Source organism: Lutra lutra, chromosome 6, assembly GCF_902655055.1.
Source record: "Lutra lutra chromosome 6, mLutLut1.2, whole genome shotgun sequence".
NCBI classification, from domain to species: Eukaryota; Metazoa; Chordata; class Mammalia; order Carnivora; family Mustelidae; genus Lutra; species Lutra lutra.
The window spans coordinates 2,936,102-2,961,927 of record NC_062283.1 but is presented as its reverse complement, the minus strand read 5'-3'; the positions used below and the strand labels follow the sequence as shown (position 1 = coordinate 2,961,927).

General features: G+C 40.8%; 2 protein-coding genes across 5 annotated transcripts in view; both read left to right on the top strand.

The window, feature by feature from the left end:
- Positions 1-7,480: 7,480 nt before the first annotated feature.
- On the top strand, positions 7,481-8,610 carry H1-4 (H1.4 linker histone, cluster member). The gene has a single exon (XM_047732711.1). The coding sequence runs from the start codon at positions 7,548-7,550 to the stop codon at positions 8,205-8,207; it is 660 nt and encodes a 219-aa protein (XP_047588667.1). The 5' UTR covers positions 7,481-7,547; the 3' UTR covers positions 8,208-8,610.
- A 595-nt stretch (positions 8,611-9,205) lies between these two features.
- Positions 9,206-25,826, top strand: part of LOC125102057 (histone H2B type 1-M) — a 39,684-nt gene continuing 23,063 nt past the window's right edge. Inside the window, exons 1-3 of one of the 4 annotated variants that reach the window (XR_007128012.1) lie at positions 9,206-9,608; positions 15,552-16,247; positions 17,273-17,387. Coding sequence is in view for 3 of the 4 variants with exons in the window: in XM_047732753.1 (XP_047588709.1) it covers positions 9,219-9,599 (381 nt within the window). In the remaining variant the exon portion in view is untranslated. Of the gene's footprint in view, positions 9,609-15,551; positions 16,321-17,272; positions 17,388-25,826 lie in introns of those variants that run through there. The other 3 variants (XM_047732753.1, XM_047732754.1, XM_047732757.1) reach the window with 3 other exon arrangements.

The following is a 25,826-nucleotide window of genomic DNA, read 5'->3' as shown; positions in this document are numbered from 1 at the left end:
CTCTCTCTGCCTACCTCTCTGCCTACTTGGGTCGCTGTCTGTCAAATAAGCAAATAAAATCTTAAAAAAAAAAAAACTGATCAGCTAATAAACACATGAACATAAAATGAAATCATTACTGTTTAAGTTACAAAGTACTCCAAACTGAACTGTTTAAAATAACCACCATTTTATCATGCCCACAGATACAATGGATCAAGAATTGAGATAAAGCAGAATGGGGTTGGCTTGTCATCAGGCCCTGATGTTCGGGACTTCAGCTGAAAAGACTTGAGCGCTGCCAGTTGAAATAACCTGAAGACTCCTCTCATATTTCTGGTCCCTGAACTAGGATGTTCCCAATATTAGGACAGCAAACCAGGGCACCCAGACAAGGTCTCCAAAACAGCTGGGCTTTCTCACAGCCTCGGGGCTGTAGAATCACCAAAGTTCTCATGAGAGAGCTCAGAAACAGAAGTCTGAGGTTTCTAGAAAATAAGGCCCCAGCTGCATTGTTCTAGAGAGCAAGGGACCGGCCTTGCAAGTCACAGAGCCTCACTTCCTCCATGCTTGTTGCAAGCTGTCACAAGCTCACCCAGATTCAAGGGGACAAGAATTAGATTTGATGAGAGCACAAGAGGCAAGATGCACTGGAGAAGGGAGTGGGGGTCAGAAGACATTGATGCAATACTCTTTGGAAAATTAAATTTGCCTCATTGTACAACCAGGAGAACATCCAGGAGCAGTAAACTAGATAAGTAAATACATTGGGCCACATTTATAAAATGAAATAAAAGAGGGCAAGTCCCCAAACTAAAGCTCTCTGTCCCCATAGAACACAGAGGGATGGTTCTTATCAAGGGAAAAAAGGAAGACAGGAGTAAGTATGCTATGATTTTGCATTTATACATTTCAAAACCAGGACACACGAAACCATAATGTTCATGTACATATATATATGATAAATCTTAGATTAACAAAAACCAAAGGAATAATTTCAGTGAAATTCCAGATAAAGGGCAGAAAGAGGGCACAGATCATACTACCTCAGTGTCTAGGGAAACTTCGTACACATTAAAAAAAAAGTTTTATCATATTTTTAAGAGAAGCATGTTGTTTGTCAGTAATAAAGTAATCCACGCTTATGGTAGAAACTTTGAAGAACATAAAAGCTTGGACACAACAAAAGTCATCTACATTTCCACCCATTTGGACAATCTCTGTCACATTTAGGTATATTTTTTCTCTCTATGAAAAGTGTTACATCATGGTAAGATATGAAGAGAAACTGTTTTTAGAAAACTTTTTATTTTGAACCAGTTTTAGATTTACAAGAAAGTTGCAAAACTAGTTCAAAAGTTCCCTTATATTGCTCAACTGGCTTCCCCTAACAGTAATGTCTCCCATAACCATTGTAAAAATGACAGTTCAGGAAATACAACAAAACAGAAGAAAACAAACAAAAGAACAGGAAATGGACATTGGTACAATATCATTTACTAAACTTTAGACCCTTTTCCAATTTGACAAACTTTTCCACCACTGTCCTTTTTCTATTCCTGGATCTTATTCAGGATCCCATATTGAATTAACATATTGTTTTTCCTCGGTCTTTTCTGGTCCGGAATAGTTCTGTAGTCTGTCCTTGTCTTTCATGACCTTTGCACTCATGAGGAGCACTGATCAGTTATTGTAAAGAATGCTGCTCGATTTGAATTTGATGTTTTCTTATGAATGGAGTAAGTGTATACATGTCTGATGGAAATATCACAACGATGAGGAAATGTCTTCTTAATGCAAGAAGTTCTGCATCTCAGTGTGTCTTACTACAGATCATGCTTACTTGCTCACTTAGTGAAGGTGACGACTGCTGAGACTAGCCACTGTGCATCTACTACCTTTGCTTCATCGTTGGTAGGTATCTTGGGCAAGACAGGAAGATACTCTGGGTCTGAGAATCCTGCTGCTTCTTAAGCTCGCACCAAGTGATGTTAGCATCCACGTGTGCATTGTACCCGCAACATGGCAGACTTGTCCCTTCTCCTTCTGTATGTATTTATTTACGGAAACATATTCTACTCAAGGCGTTAAAAACATCCAATATTATCCCTTTTGATTTTTTTTGCTCAAATGACACCAGCTTTGGCCATGTGTCACTCCTGGAGCCTGGCCAGCATGTTTTTTCAACATTTCCATCTATTTAAAAACATGTCCTTATCTTCAGGTACGAGATGCTCCAAGCCCATCCCATATTCTCCCTGCTCCATCTTTGGGATCAACCACTTATCCAAGGAGCCCTGCTTCTCTTTATGGGAGAATGATGCTTACAAACCAAAGACTGTGGGCCAGGTATGTTCACTGCTGTGAGAGTGTCACTATTGGCAGGATGTGTCAGCTTAGAGAGCAAGGAAATATACGTGTGTATTAATCCACGCACATACACACAGCTATGTCTCTGTACCTATATAAACGTAGATACACTTCTGCTTCTAATCCAGGCCCACAAGTTTTATTTCAACCAAATATTTCTTCTTCCACCCATAAGAACACTAAATCTCATTGTCTACAGCATATTTACTTCATTGGTCAATTCTAATAGACACATCGGGAGTTTCAGATGGTGAAGCCATGTTCCTGAAATACTTTTATTAGATGATAACCCATCAAGGATATGATGTTATTCAGTGAGTACAGCTCAGTTCATTTGTTAGTGCTTATACTCCATGTGGGTTCCTTCCCCAACCCTATCGCTTGTATTTATTTTTTTTAAGATTTTATTTATTTTTTGGATAGAGAAAGAATGAGAGAGAGCATGAGAAGGGAGAGGGTCAGAGGGAGAAGTAGACTCCCTGTGGAGCTGGGAGCCTGATGTGGGACTCAATCCTGGGAGTCCAGGATCTTGACCTGAGCCAAAGGTAGTCGCTTAACCAACTGAGCCACTCAGGTGCCCAACTCTATTGCTTTTAATAGTTTATTTTGCTGATACATGAAACCATACTATAGTTGTAAGAGTCAGAGTTACACAAACAGATGCACTCAACAAACCATTCCTCCCTCCTCACCGCTGCTACTCTGTTCCCCTTTCTCCCTTCTTTCTACTCCTTTCTAACCTTCCCCCCATAGATAACTCACCTCCTTTGTTTTTGATTTATCCATTCTGAATCTCTTCTGCATAAATAAGCAGAAAATGTGTTTTCTTATAACCTATTCATTCTCTTACGGAGGGTAATGTACTACGGATTCTCTCTTGCACTTGGCTTTTTCATTTAGTCATACATTCTGGAATTTACTCCTTATTACATCACAGAGATCTCTCTCTCTGACTCATTTCTGTAGCTGCATATTCCACGATTCTGCAAGTGTGCCCTAGTTCACTCAACTACTCTCTTATGTGTGGATATTAAAGTTCATCCCAATATTTTACAGTTCCAAACAAGGCAGCTACAGATATCATATGGTTTGCAACCACACTTCTGATGGCTGAATTAGATAAGAATAATAATTTTTAAAAGAACATATAGCTAACTTTAAGAAAAATTCTCCAGAAATGTTCTACCCAAAAGCTAAGATAGAGTACCGATGAAAAGCCCACAAAGGGGAAGTCTGCCCCAACAAATAGAGTTCTACAGGTGGTCTTTACAATGCTGCCGTGTCCATGTGAACAAAAAAAGTCTCCCATGAAGAAGTTGGGAAGGGAGCACCTCTTCTCCAAACTCTGTCTTCAATAAAGCAATCACAGTAACACTAAAATAGCCAAGTCCAGAATTAAGTGCTCGGAACCCAGAATTGTGGAGTAAAAGGAACCAAGCACAAGCCTCACATTCCCTTAAACTTTTCTGCAAATCACATTGCTGTTCCTCTTAGCATAACTGATATCGTGTCCAAAATAGAAATGTTCACAGAGCGCTCCCCACTTTCCATCACTCAGGGTTTTTCCTAGAGGCTTAAAAAAGGTCAATATTAGGAAATTACTTTTTTAGCTCATTAGAGATTTATGCACTTGAGAATATCTCATGAGTTCAAGAAATTGCATGAGGAAGACTCCTTCCACTCTGGCCCCATGGTCCTGCGCTGAAGAAATACATTTCACCTTGTGGCGGGGGGGGGGGGGGGGGGGGGGGGGGGGGGGGGGGGGGTGAGGGGGTGGGGAGACAGCACACCGTCAAAGAGCTAAATGAGTAACTGAAGCCAAATGAATTGGGCTCTGGTATTTAATATCCTATTCTAGTTCAGAAAGAAAGAAAGAAAGAAAGAAAGAAAGAAAGAAAGAAAGAAAGAAAGAAGGAAAGAAGGAAAGAAAAGGAAAAAACATTTGGCTTCTGCTACTCAATTGATTTCGCAGCCTCTGATTATCCAGAACTTCAGTCTGAAACACACTTTCAGAGCACATGCTTTGAAGCCAGAGAGATATGAACTGGAATCCTAGATGTACCTCATAGCCAACTCAGAAGCCCTTAGCCTGTGTAAGTCTCCTACATAAAGTAGGGACAATATATCCCAAAACTTGGGATCGTTGCATTGACTAAGTAAGAATGTAGGTAGCACAGAGTAGAATCAGCAGTAAATGAAAAGGGTAGTTTTCATTAAGAATGATAAAAAAGGAAGAGAAGTGGAGATGCTCTCCTAGATGGTTCTGGGAGTCAACAGGCAGCCGCGACGGAGTCCACTCTTTATGGATGGAAAATCATGAAGTCCAGGAGCCTTTGTCGTTAGTCTCCTTTCTCCCTCTAGAGCCCACTCTAGCGCCCAGTCAGGTGCGAATCCATGGGAGTCAGGATTGGGCTGTGGCTGGTCCCATCCTCTCAAATCAGCATGGGCATTCTTGTTCCATAGGAACACTCACATGAGGGAAAACATTTTTGTCCTGTTGGTCACCTCCAGTGAGTGGTAGTTTCCAGACTCTGGAGGGCATCCGAGCGCACTGAGGACTTGTAAAATATTCAGATTCTGAGCGTACTGGAGTTCTTGGTTCAGAATGATCTGGAGCAAGACTTTGGAATCTATATTTAAAATATAAGCATGTGGGTACCTGGGTGGCTCATTTGGTTAAGCAACTGCCTTCGGCTCAGGTCATGATCCCAGAGTCCTAGGATCGAGTCCCACACCAGACTCCCTGCTCAGTGGGGAGTCTGCTTCTCCTTCTGATCTTCTCCCCTCTCATGATCTCTTTCATTCTCTCTCTCAAATAAATAAATAAATAAAGTCTATGAAAAAAAAATATATATATATAAGCACACATGCTCACACACATACACTCCCTAGGTGGTTGAAATACAGCCAGCTGAGCTGGCAGATCAATGGTATAAAGTAGAACCTTTTGGTGTTACTCCTATTTCATCATAGAAGGGTGTCCAATAAATATTTGCTTTAGTAAGTGTGATATTGTTGGTGGTGGATTGTTGAGTCCATCATTTAATTTTACTTATAGGAAAGCACACCATACCATAGGACACAAGCAAACATGAGCTGAAAGATCACAGAATTTGGAGAGCTTACATCCCTCCAAGTCAGAAATAGTAAGAGATACACAGAATCAAGTCAGACATTGAAAAGAAAACTTCAGTGGGTTGCATAAATTTCAGCCATTTACAAGAGGTATTGTCATTGAAAATGAGTATAACAGACTGTTCTGGGATTGAGTGCCCATAAATCAGTTTCCCTAGAAACTATAGACTGGTTTGTTTTGGAACCTTATTCTCTCCCTTTTTAGTTATATATATATATACATATATATACATATATACATATACATGTGTATGTATATATGTATATATATGTATATATATATATATCAAAGAGCATATTTATTTTTCACTAGCATGCACTATTACATTGAAATGTTTATACATTAAGGCTTTAAAAACACTGACAATGTACATCACTTTTATACCAGCATTAAATAACACTAATTTGAAACAATTAAATAATATTGTATCAAAGATATGTATTCTCTTTTGATTTCAGTAAGAGGGTCTGTTGTGTGTGGAGAAGATTAATAAAACTATAAGTTAATGTGATGTCCACGGCTGTGTTACCACCAGCTACCCCCACAGAGTAGCATCACATCACTTTATATCACTGGCCAAAATTGTATTTTGTCTCTCAAGCACACGGCTTGCAACTTTTTAAAGGCAATTCCATCTGGACCACTTTCCAGGAATAATTCTTTTAGTGCCTGTCCCTTCTTTAGTACATGTCCATTGCCAACATGTAGTCTTTGCTGATTGGGCAGCTACCTAAACAAACCCATCTTTCAGAGTTCTTACAAAGGATGTCTTCAGAGGGCAATGACTTAACTGGCATAGTCCTTCAAATACCTGTCTCTGAGATGGAAATCTGAACTTGTAATTCAATCCTACATGTAACTTGTTTTCTTTTTTATAGAACTCTGGGAAGCATAAGGCCATAATCTTCGTGACTGAAGCCATCCATATTTGGCATGTGGACTAGATATTCATCAACTATCGAGTAATAACAGAGTATGGGTTTCTCTAATAATGGGAGTAGAGATGTTATAATTTACACTTCCCATTTCTTTCCCTTCACAATCGACGCTTGAATTTCAATTCTAACTGCTTTATTAGGCCAATCCTGAAGACTATGCCAAAAGAACTCAGCAACACGGCAAATTCTTCAAAGTGCCCCTCCACTGCCAGTGATTTTATGGACTTCATCTCTCTGTCGTGTGAAAATTAATCCTTTTCCATCTGTATACCCTGGCCATGCTTTGGGATCCCCTTACCGTTCCAAATATCCTGAATTCGAGGTATCTAAACTCATGGAGCAGTTGTCCAGGGAAAGGAGAAGCAACAGCCCCGCCCCCAACCCTTGGGAGCAGAAAGGAAAAGAATTATCCTAAAGAATTATTTAAAAACCAAGATGCAGCAGACAGAAATAAAACCATGGGTGCGTAGACTAATGTCCCAGGGGTCCAAAATCTAACCCCAAATGGGCAATAATTTGTTTGGCATTAAACTAAACCAGTTTGATGAACTCAAATGCCCTTGGCTCTATAGGCAGGACTCTCCGAGGAGCCTGTGTTACTTCCCTCACTTAAGCGCAGATTTGTAATAAAAATCCTAGTACCAGTGGCATGGTTTTTGGACACATCGGAAGCTAACCACTTGGAGAATCCTATTTGAGAGGTCAGAAAACTCCACACTTAAAGATCGGTTTATAATTTACGAAGAAAATAGAAAGTTTTGTTTCTCTGAGTTGAAATTTGAAGAGCACGGCGGGAAATATTGCAAGTTTTTGGCATAAAGCTTTGTGCTTTCTTCATAATTTGAAACCAGCGTGAAGCCTGAGGCTTCGGGGATCATTTTGTGAGAAAAACCGAGCGATTCGATGTAGAGAATTTTGATATTTTTGGCATTTTTTGAGGTGTAACAAACACAACTCGGGATCCGAGAGGACACTCTGCGGCTGCCAGCGAGGCGGGCTGGACAGCGCACCAATCACCGCGCAGCTCCGCCCTATATAAACGGGAGGGCGCAGCGGCGCGGCCCGAGTCCCGGCCAGTGCCTCTGCTTCCGGCTCGACTTGCTCTCTCCGCGCCCGCCTTCAGCATGTCCGAGACTGCGCCCGCCGCGCCCGCCGCTCCGGCTCCCGCCGAGAAGACGCCCGTGAAGAAGAAGGCCCGCAAGTCCGCCGGTGCCGCCAAGCGCAAGGCGTCCGGGCCCCCGGTGTCCGAGCTCATTACCAAGGCCGTCGCCGCGTCCAAGGAGCGCAGCGGCGTGTCCCTGGCGGCGCTCAAGAAGGCGCTGGCGGCCGCCGGCTACGACGTGGAGAAGAACAACAGCCGCATCAAGCTGGGCCTCAAGAGCCTGGTGAGCAAGGGCACCCTGGTGCAGACCAAGGGCACCGGCGCCTCGGGCTCCTTCAAGCTCAACAAGAAGGCGGCCTCCGGCGAGGCCAAGCCCAAGGCCAAGAAGGCGGGCGCGGCCAAGCCCAAGAAGGCGGCCGGGGCGGCCAAGAAGCCCAAGAAGGCCGCGGGGGCCAGCGCCCCCAAGAAGAGCGCCAAGAAGACCCCAAAGAAGGCGAAGAAGCCCGCGGCGGCTGCAGGAGCCAAAAAAGCAAAGAGCCCGAAAAAAGCGAAAGCAGCCAAGCCCAAGAAGGCACCCAAGAGCCCTGCGAAGGCCAAAGCGGTGAAACCTAAGGCGGCCAAGCCAAAGACCGCCAAACCCAAGGCAGCCAAGCCAAAGAAGGCGGCAGCTAAGAAGAAATAAGTTTCTTTGGCTAACTGCTTTGAAGCTCAACACAACCCAAAGGCTCTTTTCAGAGCCACCCCAGACCTCAGGAAAAGAGCTGTTGCACACATTCGTAGGGGGCGTGGCGGGAGGACAGACGCTCCGCGGAGGGGCGGCACCTCCAGCGCAGGGAGGTGGTTCTCACCGCAATGAGGTGCAGCCACAGGCGGCCCCTCGAGGACCTGAACGGTTTGGGGAGTTGTAGATCCATGGAACATCGCTGATGTCCCTATGCGGTTCGCCGAGTGTTCGTTCCCGCTCCTTTCCTTTTTCTCCGCTGCAGAGAAATGAATTCGCGCACACTGACTGCGAGAAGGGAAGTGACCGTGCGGGGAGGGAAAACGATCCGGGACAGCTTTCGTAGGCACTTTTTTTTTTTTTTCCCCCAGTAAAGACAAAGTATTAGCATAAAGGTGTTAAGCACCTCGGCACATTGCAGAGCTCCTGCTCGTAAATCCATTAGGTTGGCGGCCAGGAAGTAATGTGCTTCTTTTTTTTTTTTTTTTTTTTTTTTTTTAGTAATGTGCTTCTTAATGAGTATCCGCATGAGCGTTAACTCGGTACCTTCTGGGACCTCAGCAGGGCCACCAGGTATCCCGCAATACAGTGCCCAGACTCCACGTAGAAAGCCATATTTGTCCGCACCGAGCTGTCTACATCAAAATACCTGAAAGCTAAATTCACAAAAGTTTCATTGGTTCCCTGTGAAATCTACAATGCAAGAGCTTCGCAGGCGTATTTATAGTAGCTTTGGGCAGCCTACTCTAGGTCTTCTCATTGGGTCGAAGCAAAGTAATAAAGCAGCCAATGAAAAGCCAGACCTGCAAATCTCTTTTACATTCGCATTTGTGACGACACACTAAAATTAATCCAATCGGGAACGAAATCTTGCTAACCTCATTTGAATACCGCATCTATAAATAAACGGGGCTTTAGCGCGCCGGATTATTTTTCTAGCTCTTAGTTCTACTGTTCTAACTTGACGCTAGGATGCCTGAGCCCACCAAGTCGGCGCCGGCCCCGAAGAAGGGCTCCAAGAAGGCGGTGACCAAGGCGCAGAAGAAGGACGGCAAGAAGCGCAAACGCAGCCGCAAGGAGAGCTACTCGGTGTACGTGTACAAGGTGCTGAAGCAGGTGCACCCCGACACGGGCATCTCGTCCAAGGCCATGGGCATCATGAACTCGTTCGTCAACGACATCTTCGAGCGCATCGCGGGCGAGGCGTCCCGCCTGGCGCACTACAACAAGCGCTCGACCATCACGTCCAGGGAGATCCAGACGGCCGTGCGCCTGCTGCTGCCCGGGGAGCTGGCCAAGCACGCCGTGTCCGAGGGCACCAAGGCCGTCACCAAGTACACCAGCTCCAAGTGAGCCCGCCAAGTAAGCATCCTGTCATCCAACCCCAAAGGCTCTTTTCAGAGCCACGCATGCTCTCAATAAATGAGCTGTAATCCTTATTCCGAGAGCTATTCTCGGATGTCTCCTAAATTTGAATCTGGCTAGAACTTTAATTTCCAGTTAGGGCTGCGTAGCAAGTATGTTTTCCGGTTAGTTACATTACCCACCAAAAATGAAGCGCACACAACAAAAACGGTTCTGGTCAGGCATTATTTCTTTAGTTTCACAAAACTAAATATCAATTTTAAATGGAAATACCATTCCAAGGGTAGAGGTCTCGTTTCCGTGTTCGGGGCTCCAAATTAATCGTGATGTTCAAGGACTTGGAAAGGCTCTCTTACCGGATGCAGAAAGGGTAGTCTCTGAAAACTTTGTTCTGCTCAGAGCTTTTCTTTTTTTTTAGCTTACAGATAGGTAATACTGAAAAAAGCTGAAGACAATATGAGTTTTCACGGAAATCTTACATAGGCTTTTCTGGGACCTTTGCAATTGCTCCCCTTCAGCTGGCGGGGCCAAGGTGGGAGGTGGTGTGCGTGGGGGGAGTCTGTGCTGTAATCCAAGGGCACAGAGGGACAGGAAAGGGAAGTTGTCCTGTCTAAGGCCTTCAAATCCCATCACCTACTATAGCTTCTCTCCTAGGAAGTCCTGTTTTATTTAGTCTTCTGGCAGCATTTAGCTATAAAGCTCTCCAGGTCACGAGAGAGAAGCCCCACTACTTATTCCCATAAGGTGTCTGACTGACTGGGCAATAGTTACCCCAGGACCAAGGGCCCCTTCTCAGTACCCTGGACTCATTCCCCCTGTCCATGGGAAGCAAGGACTGAGGAGGGAGAAAGGGAAGGGAAGCCCTCCCTGGCAGGATGTCGCTTCTGCTGCACAAGGTCCTGTGGCATAAAAGGTTCCTGCTGCTGGGGAATGGATTATTGTGGGGAAAAGAAATCTGGGGAAAGAAGCCGTGGATCTAGAGGAAAGGGCCAGGAGGTAAGCAACCAGTGGTTCAGAGTTCACCAAGAACACTGATGAGAAATCTTTCCTGGTGTAGCTGACAACCTCACCGGTTACATCCTCACAGTAGGATGAACTGGAAATGAACACACACACACACACACACACACACACACACACACACACCCATACCCACACACCATGGAGAATCGCAAAAACAGTGTGCCCTGAGTCTGGGTGCTGAGCGAGGTGGATTCTGCCACCGAGAATTTGGACTACAACTCACTTGTTTCTGCCATTAAAATCACAGAGATTCAGAACAAACAGCCTGAGAATTAATTTAGGGATATCCCAAGCTCGATTTACACCCCTGAGCACCTGGTAAATGCAAATACAGATCCTCTGTGGAGGTCTCAACAAATCCCCACAGGTAAGATAACAAAGAGCATGCAGGAGCAACTTCAAAACCCAAATCAACACACAATTCAACAAGACACTGATCAAGAATCAGAGAGGCACACAATTGGAAACAAAAGGAATAAAAAGAAACAGACTTCACATTGCTTACGTTAATATATTTTAAAAGGGGGGGCACCTGGGTGGCTCAGTAGGTTAAGCCTCTGCCTTTGGCTCAGGTCATGATCCCAGCGTGCTGGGATCAAGCCCTGAGTCAGGCTCTCTGCTCAGCGGGGAGCCTGCTTCCTCCTCTCTCTCTGCCTGCCTCTCTGCCTATTTGTGATCTCTCTCTGTCAAATAAATAAACAAAATCTTTAACAAATATTAAAAAAAAAAAGGACTGTTTGAAATATGCTGAGGGACTAAGTATACAAAGAATTTTCCAAAAAGATTTGAAAGAACCAAACACAAATTCTACAAATGAATCTATCTGTATATTAATCATAAGAAAATTAAATTAAAGGCTTGCTGGATAGGCCAAATAGTCAATTGACCCCAGATGAAGAATTTACATGAACTCTGTAAGCAGAGTTGATCCAAAATGCGGAGAGAAAAATGTGAAAAAGTAATTTAAAAGATCTGGAATTAGGAGTAAATTTGGCTATCATATGTCTAATCAGGGTACCAGAAAGAACCAGAGAGAATGGTACTGGTGTGAATGTTCAAAGATCATAGCTGAGACTTTTTAAGAGTTGACGGATTACGCATGTAATGAAAAATGAAATAGAGTGAAACTCATAAACCAATGTGGGGATATGCTGTCACACTGTAAACTAAGCCCCATAAATTCTCCCAACAAATGTAAGGCCGATGTTCACAAGGTTCTGCTTTCTAATCGCTTCTGGCACATGACATCAGACTGAAAAACTGTTATAAATTCGGGGGGGGGGGGTTGAGAAATTATTTACATGCACCTTATATCTATTTGATTACTAAACTTTTGTCAATTCTAATCAATATTTAATGATTTAAAGGCCTGTTTTCATTTTCATTACACATAATACTATCTCTAGCAAATCAAAAGTTTTCTTTCCTATGTCTATTTCTGTTAATTACTTTTATCAAGTTATTGCGTTAGCTAAAATCACAAACTATTTGCCATGTTAGGTGCGCTAGCAGACATCACTGTCTTTGTCTTCCTTCTCATGGAAGTGGCTTTGGTAGTTCATGCCTTGTGAAAACCTTGTTTGCCTGAGTGCAAATGTGAGCGTGTAATCTGTATGTGTTGATTAGTTTCCTTCTAAAGATATCTGAAGAGTACTTACTAGGAATGCTATGTGAACTGTTGGATTTGATGGAATCATGTGCTTTTCCTCCTTTATCCTGCTACAGTGCAGTACAGGTAGATTTCCTAATGTTACTCCATACTTGCATTCCCAGGACAAATTTTATTTGGTCGTGTTCTATTATTATCTTAAACAATATTATTATAATATTATATATGTAATATTATATTATAATAAATAATATTATCTTAAATATGCACACATTTTAGTGTTTCAGAAGTATTTTACCTCCTCTGTTCACAAATAAAAATCACTGTGATTTTCTCTTTGGGGTTCATCCATGGACATGATGTCATTAGGATTAGGATAATGTCAAAAGCTTAATTGTGGTCCTTCCTCTATTCTCTACTGCTGTGTAACAAACTACCTAAAAACTCAGCAGCTTCAATCAACGAACATTTATTATCTCATTTTGTTTCTGGGTTGTCGGGAATCCAGAAGTGACTTGCTGGGAGGTTCTGACCAGGGTCTCTCATGAGGTTGGAGTCAAGACGTAAACATGGGCTGCAGTCACCTGAAGGCTTGAATGTGTCTGGAGGGTCCCCTTCCAAAGTCGCTCACTCCCATGCTACCCACGTTCCTGCTGGCTCTTGGCAGGAGGACCTCAGTAGGACCTCCGTGCCCTGCCACGTGGACCGCTCAGGAGGGCTAATGGACTCTCTTCCACAAAGACAAATCATAGAGAGAGTGGGGGAGGGATTAGCCACAGTCTCTGTGGCCTAGTTTCAAATGTCACACGCTGTCACTTCTGCCACTTTCTATTCATTAGAAGCAAGTCACTTAAATGCGGCGTATATTCAGAAGGGACCTGGCTCCACCTTTCAAGGTAAGGGGAGTACATTTGTGTACACAGTGCACATCGCCGCTTCATCTCTCTTGTGCTTTAATACTTGACTGTAAACAGTACTTGTGCCTTAAAGAGTAGATAGAAATCAGCTGTATGATCACCTGGACCGAACACTTTTTTTTTCTTTTTTTTGAAGGTGGGAAGGAAGATTGTTCTTTATTTTTTTTTAAGATTTTATTTATTTATTTGACAGACAGAGACCACAAATAGGCAGAGAGGCAGGCAGAGAGAGGGGGGAAGCAGGCTCCCTACTGAGCAGAGAGCCATATTCGGGGCTCGATCCCAGGACCCTGGGATCATGACGTTAGCCGAAGGCAGAGGCTTAACCCACTGAGCCACCCAGGCGCCCCTGAACCTAATACTTTGATAAGTGGTGGCTCGTTAGGAATTTCAGGAATTAGACTACACTGACCATTAACCACAGAGACAAAAACCAATCAACCTCCCACATGATGTCCTGAGGGACTTTTCCTGAGATTGTAAGGGACCAAACAGTGGTCTGTACAGTTACATAAAACCAGCACGTTGCAGGTACTTAGAGAAAATACTGAATTAACTGAATGAATTCATCTGAGAACTCCTAACCAGCTACCTGCACAGCAAATCTCCCATTCATGATGCTTGTAGGAATGTCCAACAAAACTGACAGGTGTGAGAAAAAAAAACAAAAGTGAAAATAAATACAATAGAAAGGAACAGCCCTAGAAAATACTTTGGCTTATGAAAATATAAGAAATGAACAATATGGAAAAACATAAATTAATAAAATTTGCAGTTGAACAAGAAATTAAAGCTAAATTATTTCAAATGTAGAATCTGAATTGATGAATGAGTCATACTTAAAAATAACCTACCATGTTCAAAGTGCAAGGTAACAGATTAAGAGGTAGCAAAAGGATGTTTTAAAAGAAGAAATTAAAGAGCATAATTTAGTCATGAAGATCTTTAAGGATATCCTTGACACATATCAAAATTCCCTATTCAACTGTACCATGGCAATGATTCAGAATATTTCTTATAAATCAGTCATTCAAGAGGTAGTCATCAAATGCCTCTGGGTCAGGCACTAGAGATATAAAGAGAGATGAAGTTGTTCTTGACCTTCTGGAGCCCTTAGGTTTGTAGACCATCAAAGAAACTTATAGCTAATTGCTTGCTTTTTTTTTTTTTTTTAAATCATCAGCCACTAAGACCTAAAAAAGTATTTATCACTCTGTGGAAATATGCTGGCAGGTGAAAAGAACTGGGTTCATATGGGAACTACAAAAATCATTAAGGCAAAATATTCATCCAAATATGTAAGTAATAAACAGAATATAGTAATACTAATATCATTGTGACATAGTGAAAAGTTAAGGAACAGTCCCATTAGACTGCCCTCATGTCTGACATCCAAAACCATCCTCCTATTTGGTAATTCTCACAGATGGCTCACAGAATTCACTAAAAGTTATTATAGTCAAGGTTGGGGTTTATTATATCAAAGGGATACTGATTAAAAACAAGTTAATTTCACTCCTATGTGGAATTTTAAGAAACAGAACATAGAGGAAGGGAAGAAAGAAATAAAATAAGATGAAAACAGAGAGGGAGGCAAACCATAAAAGACTTAACTCTAGGAAACGAAGTGTGGGTTGCTGGAGTGCGGTGGGTGGGGGGATTTGATGACTGGGTGATGGGCATTATAGCAGCCACTTGATGGAATGAGCATTGGGTGTTCTATGCAACTGATGAATCACTAAATTCTACCTCAGAAACTAATAATACACAATATGTTAATTAAATTAAATTTAAAAGTTTTTGTTTTTGTTTTTGTTTTAAATAAGCCAAGGTACATGAACAGAGTCTCTAAGGGGTCCCAACTCAGAGCTTCTAGTAATCCTTTTCCTTTGTGGGTGTGGGGAGTGTTAATGCCTCCTGCAACACAACATTACAACAACACAATACACTTTGCCAACTACAGGCCTTTATCACATAAACATGTTTGACTGTCCACATGCTCAATCTTTTAGCCCGCGGTCCCGACGCCACATGGCCCAAAGCTCCCAACACAAAGGACATTATTACACTCTCCCATGCAGCCCAAGGCCTCTTCCTAAACAGATACTCTCATGCTGCAGGACATTCCAAGGGCCCAGACATCACCTCCCAGCAAAGGGCAAAGGCTACACCTTCCTTTGGATAACGTTACTGCTTTACCACACACATAGTCCTAAGAAAATCCACATTTTTATGAGTTAGATATCTGTCATTGACCATAACTTGAATTCTCCAACTATCTGATTTTTTTGATAATTCTGTCCCATAGTTTTGGCTATTTAGATCGACTGTGAACCCAAAAGTTTTATACGCAGTGTTCTTATTGAAGGCTATTTTTTGTACTTTATTCAGGTGAACGGCTTCAGCAGTCTCCTCCTTGACTTATACTCCCAACTGCCTTCCAAACCCTGGCTGCAGGAAAGAAAACTGAGGAGAAGTGGAGATCATGTTGGGGGAAGTTCTGAGTTCCTGACCTTCATTTTGCTGGCTTGAGTGCGTGGCGCTACACGTGAAAAAAGGCTCTCTTTGCTTTACTTGAACAGCAGCATTTGAGTGACTTTTCCTTTCATAACCGTGACACCTGCTATCATGGATAAGGAACAGGAATTGTGGAAAAGTGAAGGACTAACATTTTAGAATTTTGTCTAAAAGTTCAACCATGAAGGTTAAGCTGTGTTTCGTCAGTACAAAACATTATGTCTCACATCCAAGTTATGGCTACTTTTTAGGAAAGACGGAGGAGCATAGGGGGAAGAATAAAGGTGAGAGAATTGGAGAGAGACTCAGAAAAAGAACGGAAGAAGCAAATGGCTACTATGAAAGGAGAGACAGAGCCTGAAGACCCAAGAGAAGCCAGAGAATGCTAGTCGGAGAAAGCTGAAAGGGAAAGAGTGAGATGAGGGGATAGATCTCGTCATGTTTGGGATGCTTTATCTGGGTGTACCACCTGTTACACACCTGTTAGACTCCCCACATTTCTTGGGTGTCGGGGTGAGTGGATGGATTACAACACAACCACATCTGGGAGACACTCTCTGACCAGCCCAAGTAAGATGGCGCCCTTCTATCCCATTCTTAACTTATTCTGTTCATTCTTCTTCATTACACTTAGCAAAACTGACATGAATTTGAGTATTATTTCCTCCTCCCATTCTTTAGACTGTAAACTCCCCTGGATAGGGTTAGATTTTATGCTGCTGACTCCCTAAGGCCTAAGGCTGTTCCAGACACATGGTGGGCTCTCAATGATGATTTGCAGCAATCATAACTAAAGGACACATGCATCTGTAACAACAGGGAGAGGTCAGAGCTGAGTTGTTGCAATGGCTCAGCAGAATGAGTGACCCCGTTTCTGAGTCTCACTTTCCCCATTTATATAAGAAAAAAGAAGTATCATTTTATATCTTAGAATTATTTTAAGGATTGAGGTAAGTCATGCAAAGCTCTTAAATCAGGTGTGGATATTTTGTAATCACTTAACAATTGTTAGCGACTATTACATTTTCCTTGAATTAAAATGAGAATTAGAGTAGCCAATTCTCTTTAGGTCAAAGACTCAAGGAAAATATGAGCCTTTGAACTACTCGAATACCAAGTAGTTAAATCCCCAACAAAGATAGTTGGAGTTTTGGAACAAAGATCATTTTGTTCAGGAATATCTCTTGACTAAACATGATGTGACTCATTATCTGATCATGCAAACGATGACTAAAGTGTAGGTAGCATTTAAAGAGAGTTATATGAGCACACGTAAAAACAACTACCTTGTATACCAAATGTTAATGCTAATGGCAAAAACACCTAACTCTTTATTTCTTCAGTTAGGGGAGACGTATGAATGCAGAGAAAAAAATGAATGCAAACAGTAAAGGAATCAGCTCACAGAAATTACGAAGTATGAAAAGTGATCTGCCTGAAAATGATTGGTTAATGTGAATATTCTGCCCAGATCCAATCCTGGTTTGCTGTACATTGCCTCATCAGGAGAGCCTTAGCTAAGTGGAGGAGCCCAAACAGTGTTTGGCTTTTCATTTTATTTTTTGTTTTTATTGTAAAAATAGAATTCCTTACAGGCCCAGCGACTGGGAATTCGTTATTTACCACCAGTACCTTTGATGGAGAAGTCTAAGTGAGGGCCACACGTCTGTAGATGAGATGTTATGAGTACTAAAATCTGGAGACATAGAATTCTGCATTCAGTGTTGAGTCCAATCCTCCTAGATCTCGCCTTTCCAGACATACAATTTATTTTTCACTTTATCCTCTGGCGTCCACGTCTGAGTGGGTAAGACCTAAGCCCTGTGGAAGGTAAACAGCTTGGTTTAGCTCAGCTGCCACTGGCGGAGTCACCCCCAGCATCGGAACTAAGGGAAACACGACACTTCAAAGCAGTCCCAAACTTCAGCGTGCACCCAAATCACCTGAAGTAGTCTGTAAACTACTGGGCCCCACCTCCCGGATTCTGACCCGCTAGATCTCTAGCAGGATCCGATTGTTTGCGTTACTCTATTACCCAGGTGCTGCTGAAGCTGCCGGTCCGGGGACTCGCGCCAGAGAACTGTGATTTCAACCAAAAGAGGGGATTTCCTTGAAATACTAGTACCAAACACCAACGCAGTCACACTCAGGTGTAAACTGGAACTGAAGAGTCCTACCAACTGGCAACCGCCACAGTCACCCTCAGCGTCCGCGCAAGCGTTCTGAGGCCCGGCAAGCCCCTCCCCCTCATCCCCGTCTCCTGGCCACGCCCTCCACACCGCCCCCTCATTGGGCCGTTTCTCCGCACCCGTCCCGCCCATTGCCCCAACGAGCCTTACGTCACATTACGTCCTTCCGGCTCCCTCGCGTGGTCGCGCGCCTTCCGGCTGCTTCCGGTCGCCTTCGGCTGGGCGGGTTCCCGCGGCGCCCCCTGCTGGTGCGCAGAGGCTGGTCACCCGGGCTCGTGGAGCTGAGGCTGGACCTTCGCCACTGGACACTGGGCGGTCCGCAGAGAAGAGCGCCGAGCCGAGTGCTGACCCGCCCGAGCAGCAGGACAGGAGTGTCCCGGGGTCCCTCCTGCCCGGCTGTGGGTGAGCCGGCCCCGTCCCTCTTCTGTAGTGGCCGAGGGACCCTCACGGGACGTCCGCGGGGCAGCCGGCTTGCACACCCGGTACTCCTGGTCCGCAGATTTCTAGAGCATTTCGTGTGCGCGTGTATGTATGTGTGTGTGGATAATAATTCTCTACTTGGTAATTCTGTTTTGTTTTGTTTTTTTAAATTTCATGGTCAGGTGCACGCAGTCCTCCATCCATTCGGCACAGTGGGCACAGGCCCCAGGGTACTTTTTGAGGCGCATCAAAATTTTAACTTCTTCCGAAGTCAGAAGATAAATATAAACTGTGACATTGACCAAAACGCTCTAATATAGAATGTCAATAAATTAACCTTTTTGTAATTCTAATAATGTTATTAATTGTTATTATTTTAGTTGAGGAAGAGGTCCAAGAAGTCAGAAGTCCCTAGGTTCCACAAAAGAGTGAAGCCTTGGGAGCAGGTAACACACTGTACTTCCCAGTTATTTTTATTTACCTTAAAAACTCGTTTGTTGTTGTTTGCAAATACCCAGATACATTTCCCAGTTCTTTCCAGATGTGAATCGTGTAATTCTCATAACACACTTGTGAACTATTATCCCAATTACCCGCATGTATATGGAGTCATCTCAATCTTAAAATTATACTTACCCCATGTCATACAGTTAGTAAGTGGCAGGGGGGATTCTGATTTTGACCCGGGGTCCTTGTCCTAACCCACTACACTAAAGACATCTCTTGGTAACCTTACATTCGCAATTAATTCAAGTGACAACAGGTAAAGTTTAGACCAAACTCTAGCCAGGCTACTCTGAGCCCTCTTCTCAGCCTGACTTATAAACACTGGAACAAATATTAAAATAGTTTTAACAGGGGCGCCTGGGTGACTCAGTGGGTTAAGCCGCTGCCTTCGGCTCAGGTCATGATCTCAGGGTCCTGGGATCAAGCCCCGCATCGGGCTCTCTGCTCAGCAGGGAGCCTGCTTCCTCCTCTCTCACTGCCTGCCTCTCTGCCTGCTTGTGATCTCTGTCTGTCAAATAAATAAATTAATTAATTAAAAAAAAATCTTTAAAATAGTTTTAACAGATCAAGGCTATATCCCTAAGATGACCCTAGCCCCTCTTAAAGTGCCTGTCCTAAATCAAAACCTAACATTCTTTCCTTTTTTTCCTCTCTTTTCTTTCTTTCTCTTTTTTCTTTCTTCCCTTTCTTAGAATCGTCTTCACTATTTTTGCTCACGAATGTGCATTTTACAATGTTACCAAAACTTCAGTGCACTTTTGTGGCCTCACATTAAAAACTTTAGTTTATTCTGGAATTTATGAACATCCTAGCATATGGCGTCATCACAAAACATAAACATAGTACAGTGTATGTCTGTCTCTTAAATGAAATCAATCTTGTTTTATGTCCTTCAAGGACATTTTATTGTTTATTCGTATAGATTTGGAATTTTTTTTCTTTGACGTAGACTCCTTAGACTCTGAAATACTGATGGGAATGATGTCTGGTTTTCCTGCTTGGTTTCCAACGAGGGTATTGTTAATATATACAAAAGCCATGATTTGTATGTGGTGATCATATATCCACTAATCAATCCTGTTGTGCTCTATTTGATCTATTAGATCTCAATTTTATTGTGCTCTCAATTTGATCTATTAGATCAAATGTTTATAGAGTCTTGTGGCTTTCTTTATTGACATTGTTTTCAAAAACTAAAGATAACAGTTTTTCCTTATTGAATTTTTCTCTATCCTTTTTATACTTCTTGTCTCGTGGTGCTATCTGGGCCCTGGTGCCATGTGGAATGGGGGTAGTACTACAGAACTTTTGTCCTTTTTTTTTTTTTTAACTTTTCAGGAATCCGAAAATCGTGCCATTATATGTTATGCTTGCTGTAGCTACTCCATATAAAATAAACATCTACTCCCTCTTGTTCTAGTTTGTTGAAAACATGTATGATGAAAAATTATTCTATTCTAGCAAATAATTTTTCAGTATCTATGGAGATGACCACAGTTTTACACTACTAATATCTTACACTGGCAGATTTATGATGTTAAACTTTTCCTCCACTCTTGGAATAAACTGATGATATACTGTTATATGTTAAATAATATATGAGATACTGTTATACTGATATACTGTTATATGTTAAATAATATAACTTCCTGGATTCCATTTGCTTGCTTTTTAAATGGAGCTTTTCTTAAAATAAATGTTCATAAGTAATACAAAACTATGATTTTCTGTCTTTTTTTTTGTATTGTTCCTGTTCAGTCCTGATAATAGGTTATAGATTTTCAAAAGAAAAAAGGTAAGAGATCCATTTCCTACTGAAACAGCTTTTATAAAATTGGGATTATCGATTCCTTCAATTTCACTTAAACCTGTAAAACCCAACTGTGCTTTTCATCATTTGGGTTGAAGGGCGTAGAAGAGATTTTTGTTTTAAATTGCCCATCATATTTCCTTATAATCATAATTTGCTTATTCACCTTGTTCATCACTTAGTATTTTTTCTTGAAAATTATCCTTTTCTGTTAATCTTTTATCTATGTAAAAGGATAAAAAAATCTATCCTTTTCTTTTTTCATTTGTAAAACTTATTCATAATATTTTCATGGTAGTGACATTTCTTTTGGTAGTGACATTCTCTTCTTTATTCCCATAATTTTCCCTCTACCCCTGCCCCCCATCCCCATATGCACAGACATTTTTTTTTCCTAATTAGTTTTGCTAGAGGCTTGTCTATTATTAGGTTTTTCAAAGAACAAGCTTTTGGTTTATGGATCATCCCTAGTTTTTCTATTAATTTTTCTTCTTAAATTTTAAAGTTGACAAATTAAAAATAATATGTCAATGTAAAAATCCATGGGAATTTAGAAATATTTAGATCTCATAAGAGTTCAACAGGGTTGGTGGATATATAAGCAGCACATAACAATTCATGACCTTTCTATACATGAGCAATGACCTCTCTGGAATTGAAATGAAAAAGCCAGACATCATTCACAACAGTACAAAAGATTCTAAGGATTCTAAGTCCGATTCTCAATCTACTCCCACTTCTATTCTAGCTTTTTTAGTTGAATATCTAGTTTACATATCTTCAGTGTTTATTGTTTCTTAACATATGTGTTTAATATTATATATTTCCCTTTTAGTACCACTACAAATATATTCTACAGTTTTATATATATTATTCCTATTCATATATATCTCAAAATATTACATACTGCTCTCATGATATGCATTCTAATCCATGTGTTTAGAAGTGTGCTTTTAGTTTCCAAGCATTTGATATTGTTTTATTTTTACCTTTTTTAACAACATAGTGATTTGACAAGTCTATACATTATGCTGTGTTTACCATGAGTGTAGCCACCATCTGTCAGCATACAAGCTATTACATTACAATGCCATTGGCTATATTCCCTATGCGGTACCTTCCAGCCGCCTGATTTATCTATTCCACAACTGGAAACCTGTTCCTCCCCCTCCCCTTTACCATTTTGCCCATCCCCCCATTTTTCCCCCCTCTGGCAATCATCAGTTTGTTCTCTGCATTTATGGGTCTGTTTCTGCTTGTTTGTTTCATTGTTTGTTCATTTGTTATGTCGTTCAGAGTCTTATATAAGTGAAATCATATGGTATTTGTCTTTCTCTGTCTGGCTTATTTCACGTAGCATAATACCCTCTAGGTCCATCCATCTATCATATTGTCACAAATGGCAAGATCTCATTCTTTTTTATGGCTAATATTACATTCTACATATGGACACACACCACACATATATATACACACACACCCACATCTTCTGTATCCATTCATCTATGGATACATAGATGCTGCTTCCACATCTTTGCTATTGTAAATGGTGCTAAAATAAATATAAGGGTGTATGTATCTTTTCTAGTCACTGTTTTTGTTTTCTTCGGTAAATACTCAGTAGTGAACTTGCTATACCATATGGCATTTCTATTTTTAAGTTTCTGAGGAAACTCCATGCTGTTTTTCACAGTGGCTGCACCAATTTACATTCCCACCTACAGAGCATGAGGGTTCATTTTTCTCCATATCTTCAACACTGGTTATTTCTTTTTTTTATTTTGGGCATTCTGACAGGTGTAAGGCAGTATCTCATTCTGGTTTCAATTTGTATTTCCCTGATGATTACTGATTTGAGCATCTTCTCACATGCCTGTTGGTCATTTGTATCCCTTCATTAGAAAATGTCTATACATCTCACCTGTCCATTTTTCAATCTTATTTTTATTATTGGTGTTGAGTTGTATAAGTCTTTATATTTTGTGGATATTAACAATTTTTCAGACATACCATTTGCAAGTATCTTCTGCCATTCAGCAGGTTGCCTTTTTGTTTTGTTGTTGGTTACTCTCTCTGTGTAAAAGACTTTTATTTACATGTAGTCCCAATAGTTTATTTTTGCTTTTGTTTTCCTGGCCTCAGGAGATATGGCTAGAAAAATGTTGCTATGGAAAACAGAGATTATCAGAGATTACTGCCTATGATTTCTTCTAAGAGCTTTAAGGTTTCAGGTCTCACATTTAGGTCTATAATCCATTTTGAGTTTATTTTGGTATATTGTATAAGAAAGTGGTCCACTTTTGTTCTTTTGTATGTAGCTCTCCAGTTTTCCCAGCACCACTTATTGAAGAAAGAGTCATTTCCCCATTGTATATTCTTGCCTCCTTTTCTTAGATTAATTGGCCATAAGAGTTTGGTTTATTTCTGAGCTCTTTATCCAGTTCCTTTGATCTATTTTTGTACCAAGACCATACTGTTTTGATTATTATAGCTTTGTAGTTTTTTCCTGAACTCTGAGATTTTGACACTTCCAGCTTTACTCTTCTTTCTCAAGATTGCTTTGGCTATTTGAGGTCTTCTATGGTTCCATACAAATTTTAAGATTATTTATCCTAGTTCTGTGAAAACTACTGGTAGTACTTTGTTAAGAATCGCAGTAACTCTGTAGATTGCTTTGAGTAGTATGGACGATTTAACGATATCAATTCCTCCAATCCATGAACATGGAATGTATTTCCATTTGTGTGTGTCATCTTTCATTTCCTTCATCAGTAATTCTTGGTTTTCAGAGTACAGGCCTTTTGCCTCCTTGGTTAGGTTTATTCATTGGTATTTCTATTACCTACTTTCTTTAACAATGTACATTCTAATCCATTTAGAAATATGCTTTTAGTTTCCAAGCATATGAGATTGTTTTATTTTTACTATCTTTAAAAAGTCCTTTCTATTGCCCTTCAGTTAGATTATGATAAAAGAGTGCAGGATATATGAAACTGATATTTTGCTATGTACTGTTACCTTTTCTGAAGCCAGTGTTGAAAATTTGAAGTTATTAAATGTGTACTTTGAAAAATTCAGGGATTTTCTATGTATTAAATGAAAGAATCACAGATTGATGAAGTTAGTTCATTCTGTTGTTCAATCTTCTATAACCATAAACATTTTCCTTGGTTATTATATGAATTTCTGAGAGTTGTATATTGAAAGCTTGCCCTACAATTGTAAATTTGAAGATCTTCTACTGATTCTGGAAGTTACTGCCATACACAGTGGCTATGTGGTCAGTGCCTCAAGGTCCTAAAGGTTACATCTTATCAGTGGATTTTTATTTTATTATTATGGACTATAGCTCTTTTTCACTTTTAGTAGTTCTCTTTCATGTTGTGGTTGTTGTTTTAATACACCTGGTTTTGATTGTCCCTTGCTCCTTGACTGTATTATTTCATTTTTATTTCCTTAAGCTTTCAGTAAATATTTTATAGTCTCTGCTAACTTCAAGATAGGAAATTCTTTGGCTGAAGGAGAGGAGGGGATCTAAGGCCCTTTTTTTTGTTTGGAAGGCTGACTCTTCAAAGTGTTTTCCTCCTATATTAGGTCACATTTATTATGAGTCTATATTTGGACACCCCAAGTTCCTAGGAGGTGCCTGACATATAATATGTGCTCAAGAAACAATTTCTGAATAAGAAAATAAATCTATATGTACAGAAACTTGGGTTCAAGATGCTTCCTCCTGAAGGGGTATAAGTTTGCCTTCAGGTGGCACTAGAGGGTGCGCAAACCCCCAGCACTTCAATTTTAGGAAGCTTTGGTGGAAACTCTAGACTCTGAGTAGGTCTGCGGTAGATCTTTGTGGCAAATTTCCTCTACCCTCCTCCACAGACCCCTGCAGAGAGGAACCGGTTTTCTTTGTAGGGATCTTTGCTAGATTCTCCCCACGCCGGTACGCCTGTGTTTTCTCAAAGAGCCCTGGTTCTGTGCTAGGTGTCTCCAGTTCAGTTAAAAGGCCTAGAACCCTCTTTTCCGAAAGAGGCTGCCATTAATTGACAGAAGTGCAGTATCTTAATATTTGCCTCCAGGGAACCCAATCTCATGTGTTTATTAGTCAGGCTTCAGCTCCTGGGTATGTATTGTTCTGGGAGATCTGGGGAGTTTTCCTTGGTTTCTTGTTATCTGGGCCATGATGTGCTAGGGTGTGTTTGCCATTTATCAAGTCCTTGGCTATTTTGCTTCAAGATGGCTTTCCAGAATATCTTGTTTTCCACACTGGAACCAGAAGTCCTTACAGTGTACCTTTCTATCCCCACTAATATGTTGAGCCTTAAAATTTGTTTAATATTAATACTGCTATACTTGCTGTTCCCCTCATCCCTATTTTTTCTATATTATTATTGTTTAAATCCATGCATGATTTTTTTTCCAGACTCAAGTAAGAGGAGGACATTCTAATGCACATTTTGTGTGTAATACAAAATGTGCATTATTATAAAAATTATTATAAAAATGTGGTATCACATTTTTTTATCACAAAATGATAAAACATTGTATGTATTCCAGAACTCTAACATAATGCTTTTCTGAGAAAGGCAAAGGAAAACTTGTAAAACTTTCATGACACCACAATCATATAGCAAAATAAATAAAAAGTATTATATGTAAGTTACTATCTACTATAACTTTGGAGATACATTTTATGTAAACCTAAGAAAAAAGAAATCACTGTTCTTGGATCTGGAGACAATTTTTATAGATAATGAGCCCACCAGAGAAATCCACTTATTTAAAAGCATACTTGTAGACTTTGCTTTTAAATTAATGATTTGTAATGCCTCATCATCAAATATTCACTGCTTAGAGGGGTTTAGAACAATTGGGATTCAGGAGCTCTATGGGGACAATTTTCATGTTATCCAACTTGTATTTCTATCATAATTACTATATTTCAGTAATTTCATTTCAGATTACAGTAAAACCAAATGCGTCTAATATTTTTACATTTTGAACTTTTTAAAATAACAGATGCAACAAGATTGAAATGAGATGTCATTGATTGTAACTGACAATATTGATCTTTATGTGACACTTTTGATCCTGGAAAACAGCAATGATTAGAGGAATACCCCTCAAACTTTGTGCTCCAAAAACAACTTAACTGCAAGGAATCTTGTTTTCCCCTTATGACTTAGATAACACTCAAGGATGAAATTTTGTTTACCTATGACA

Coding starts and splice junctions, on each gene's coding strand:
- H1-4 (XM_047732711.1), top strand. CDS start 7,548: ATGTCCGAGACTGCGCCCGCCGCGCCCGCCGCTCCGGCTCCCGCCGAG.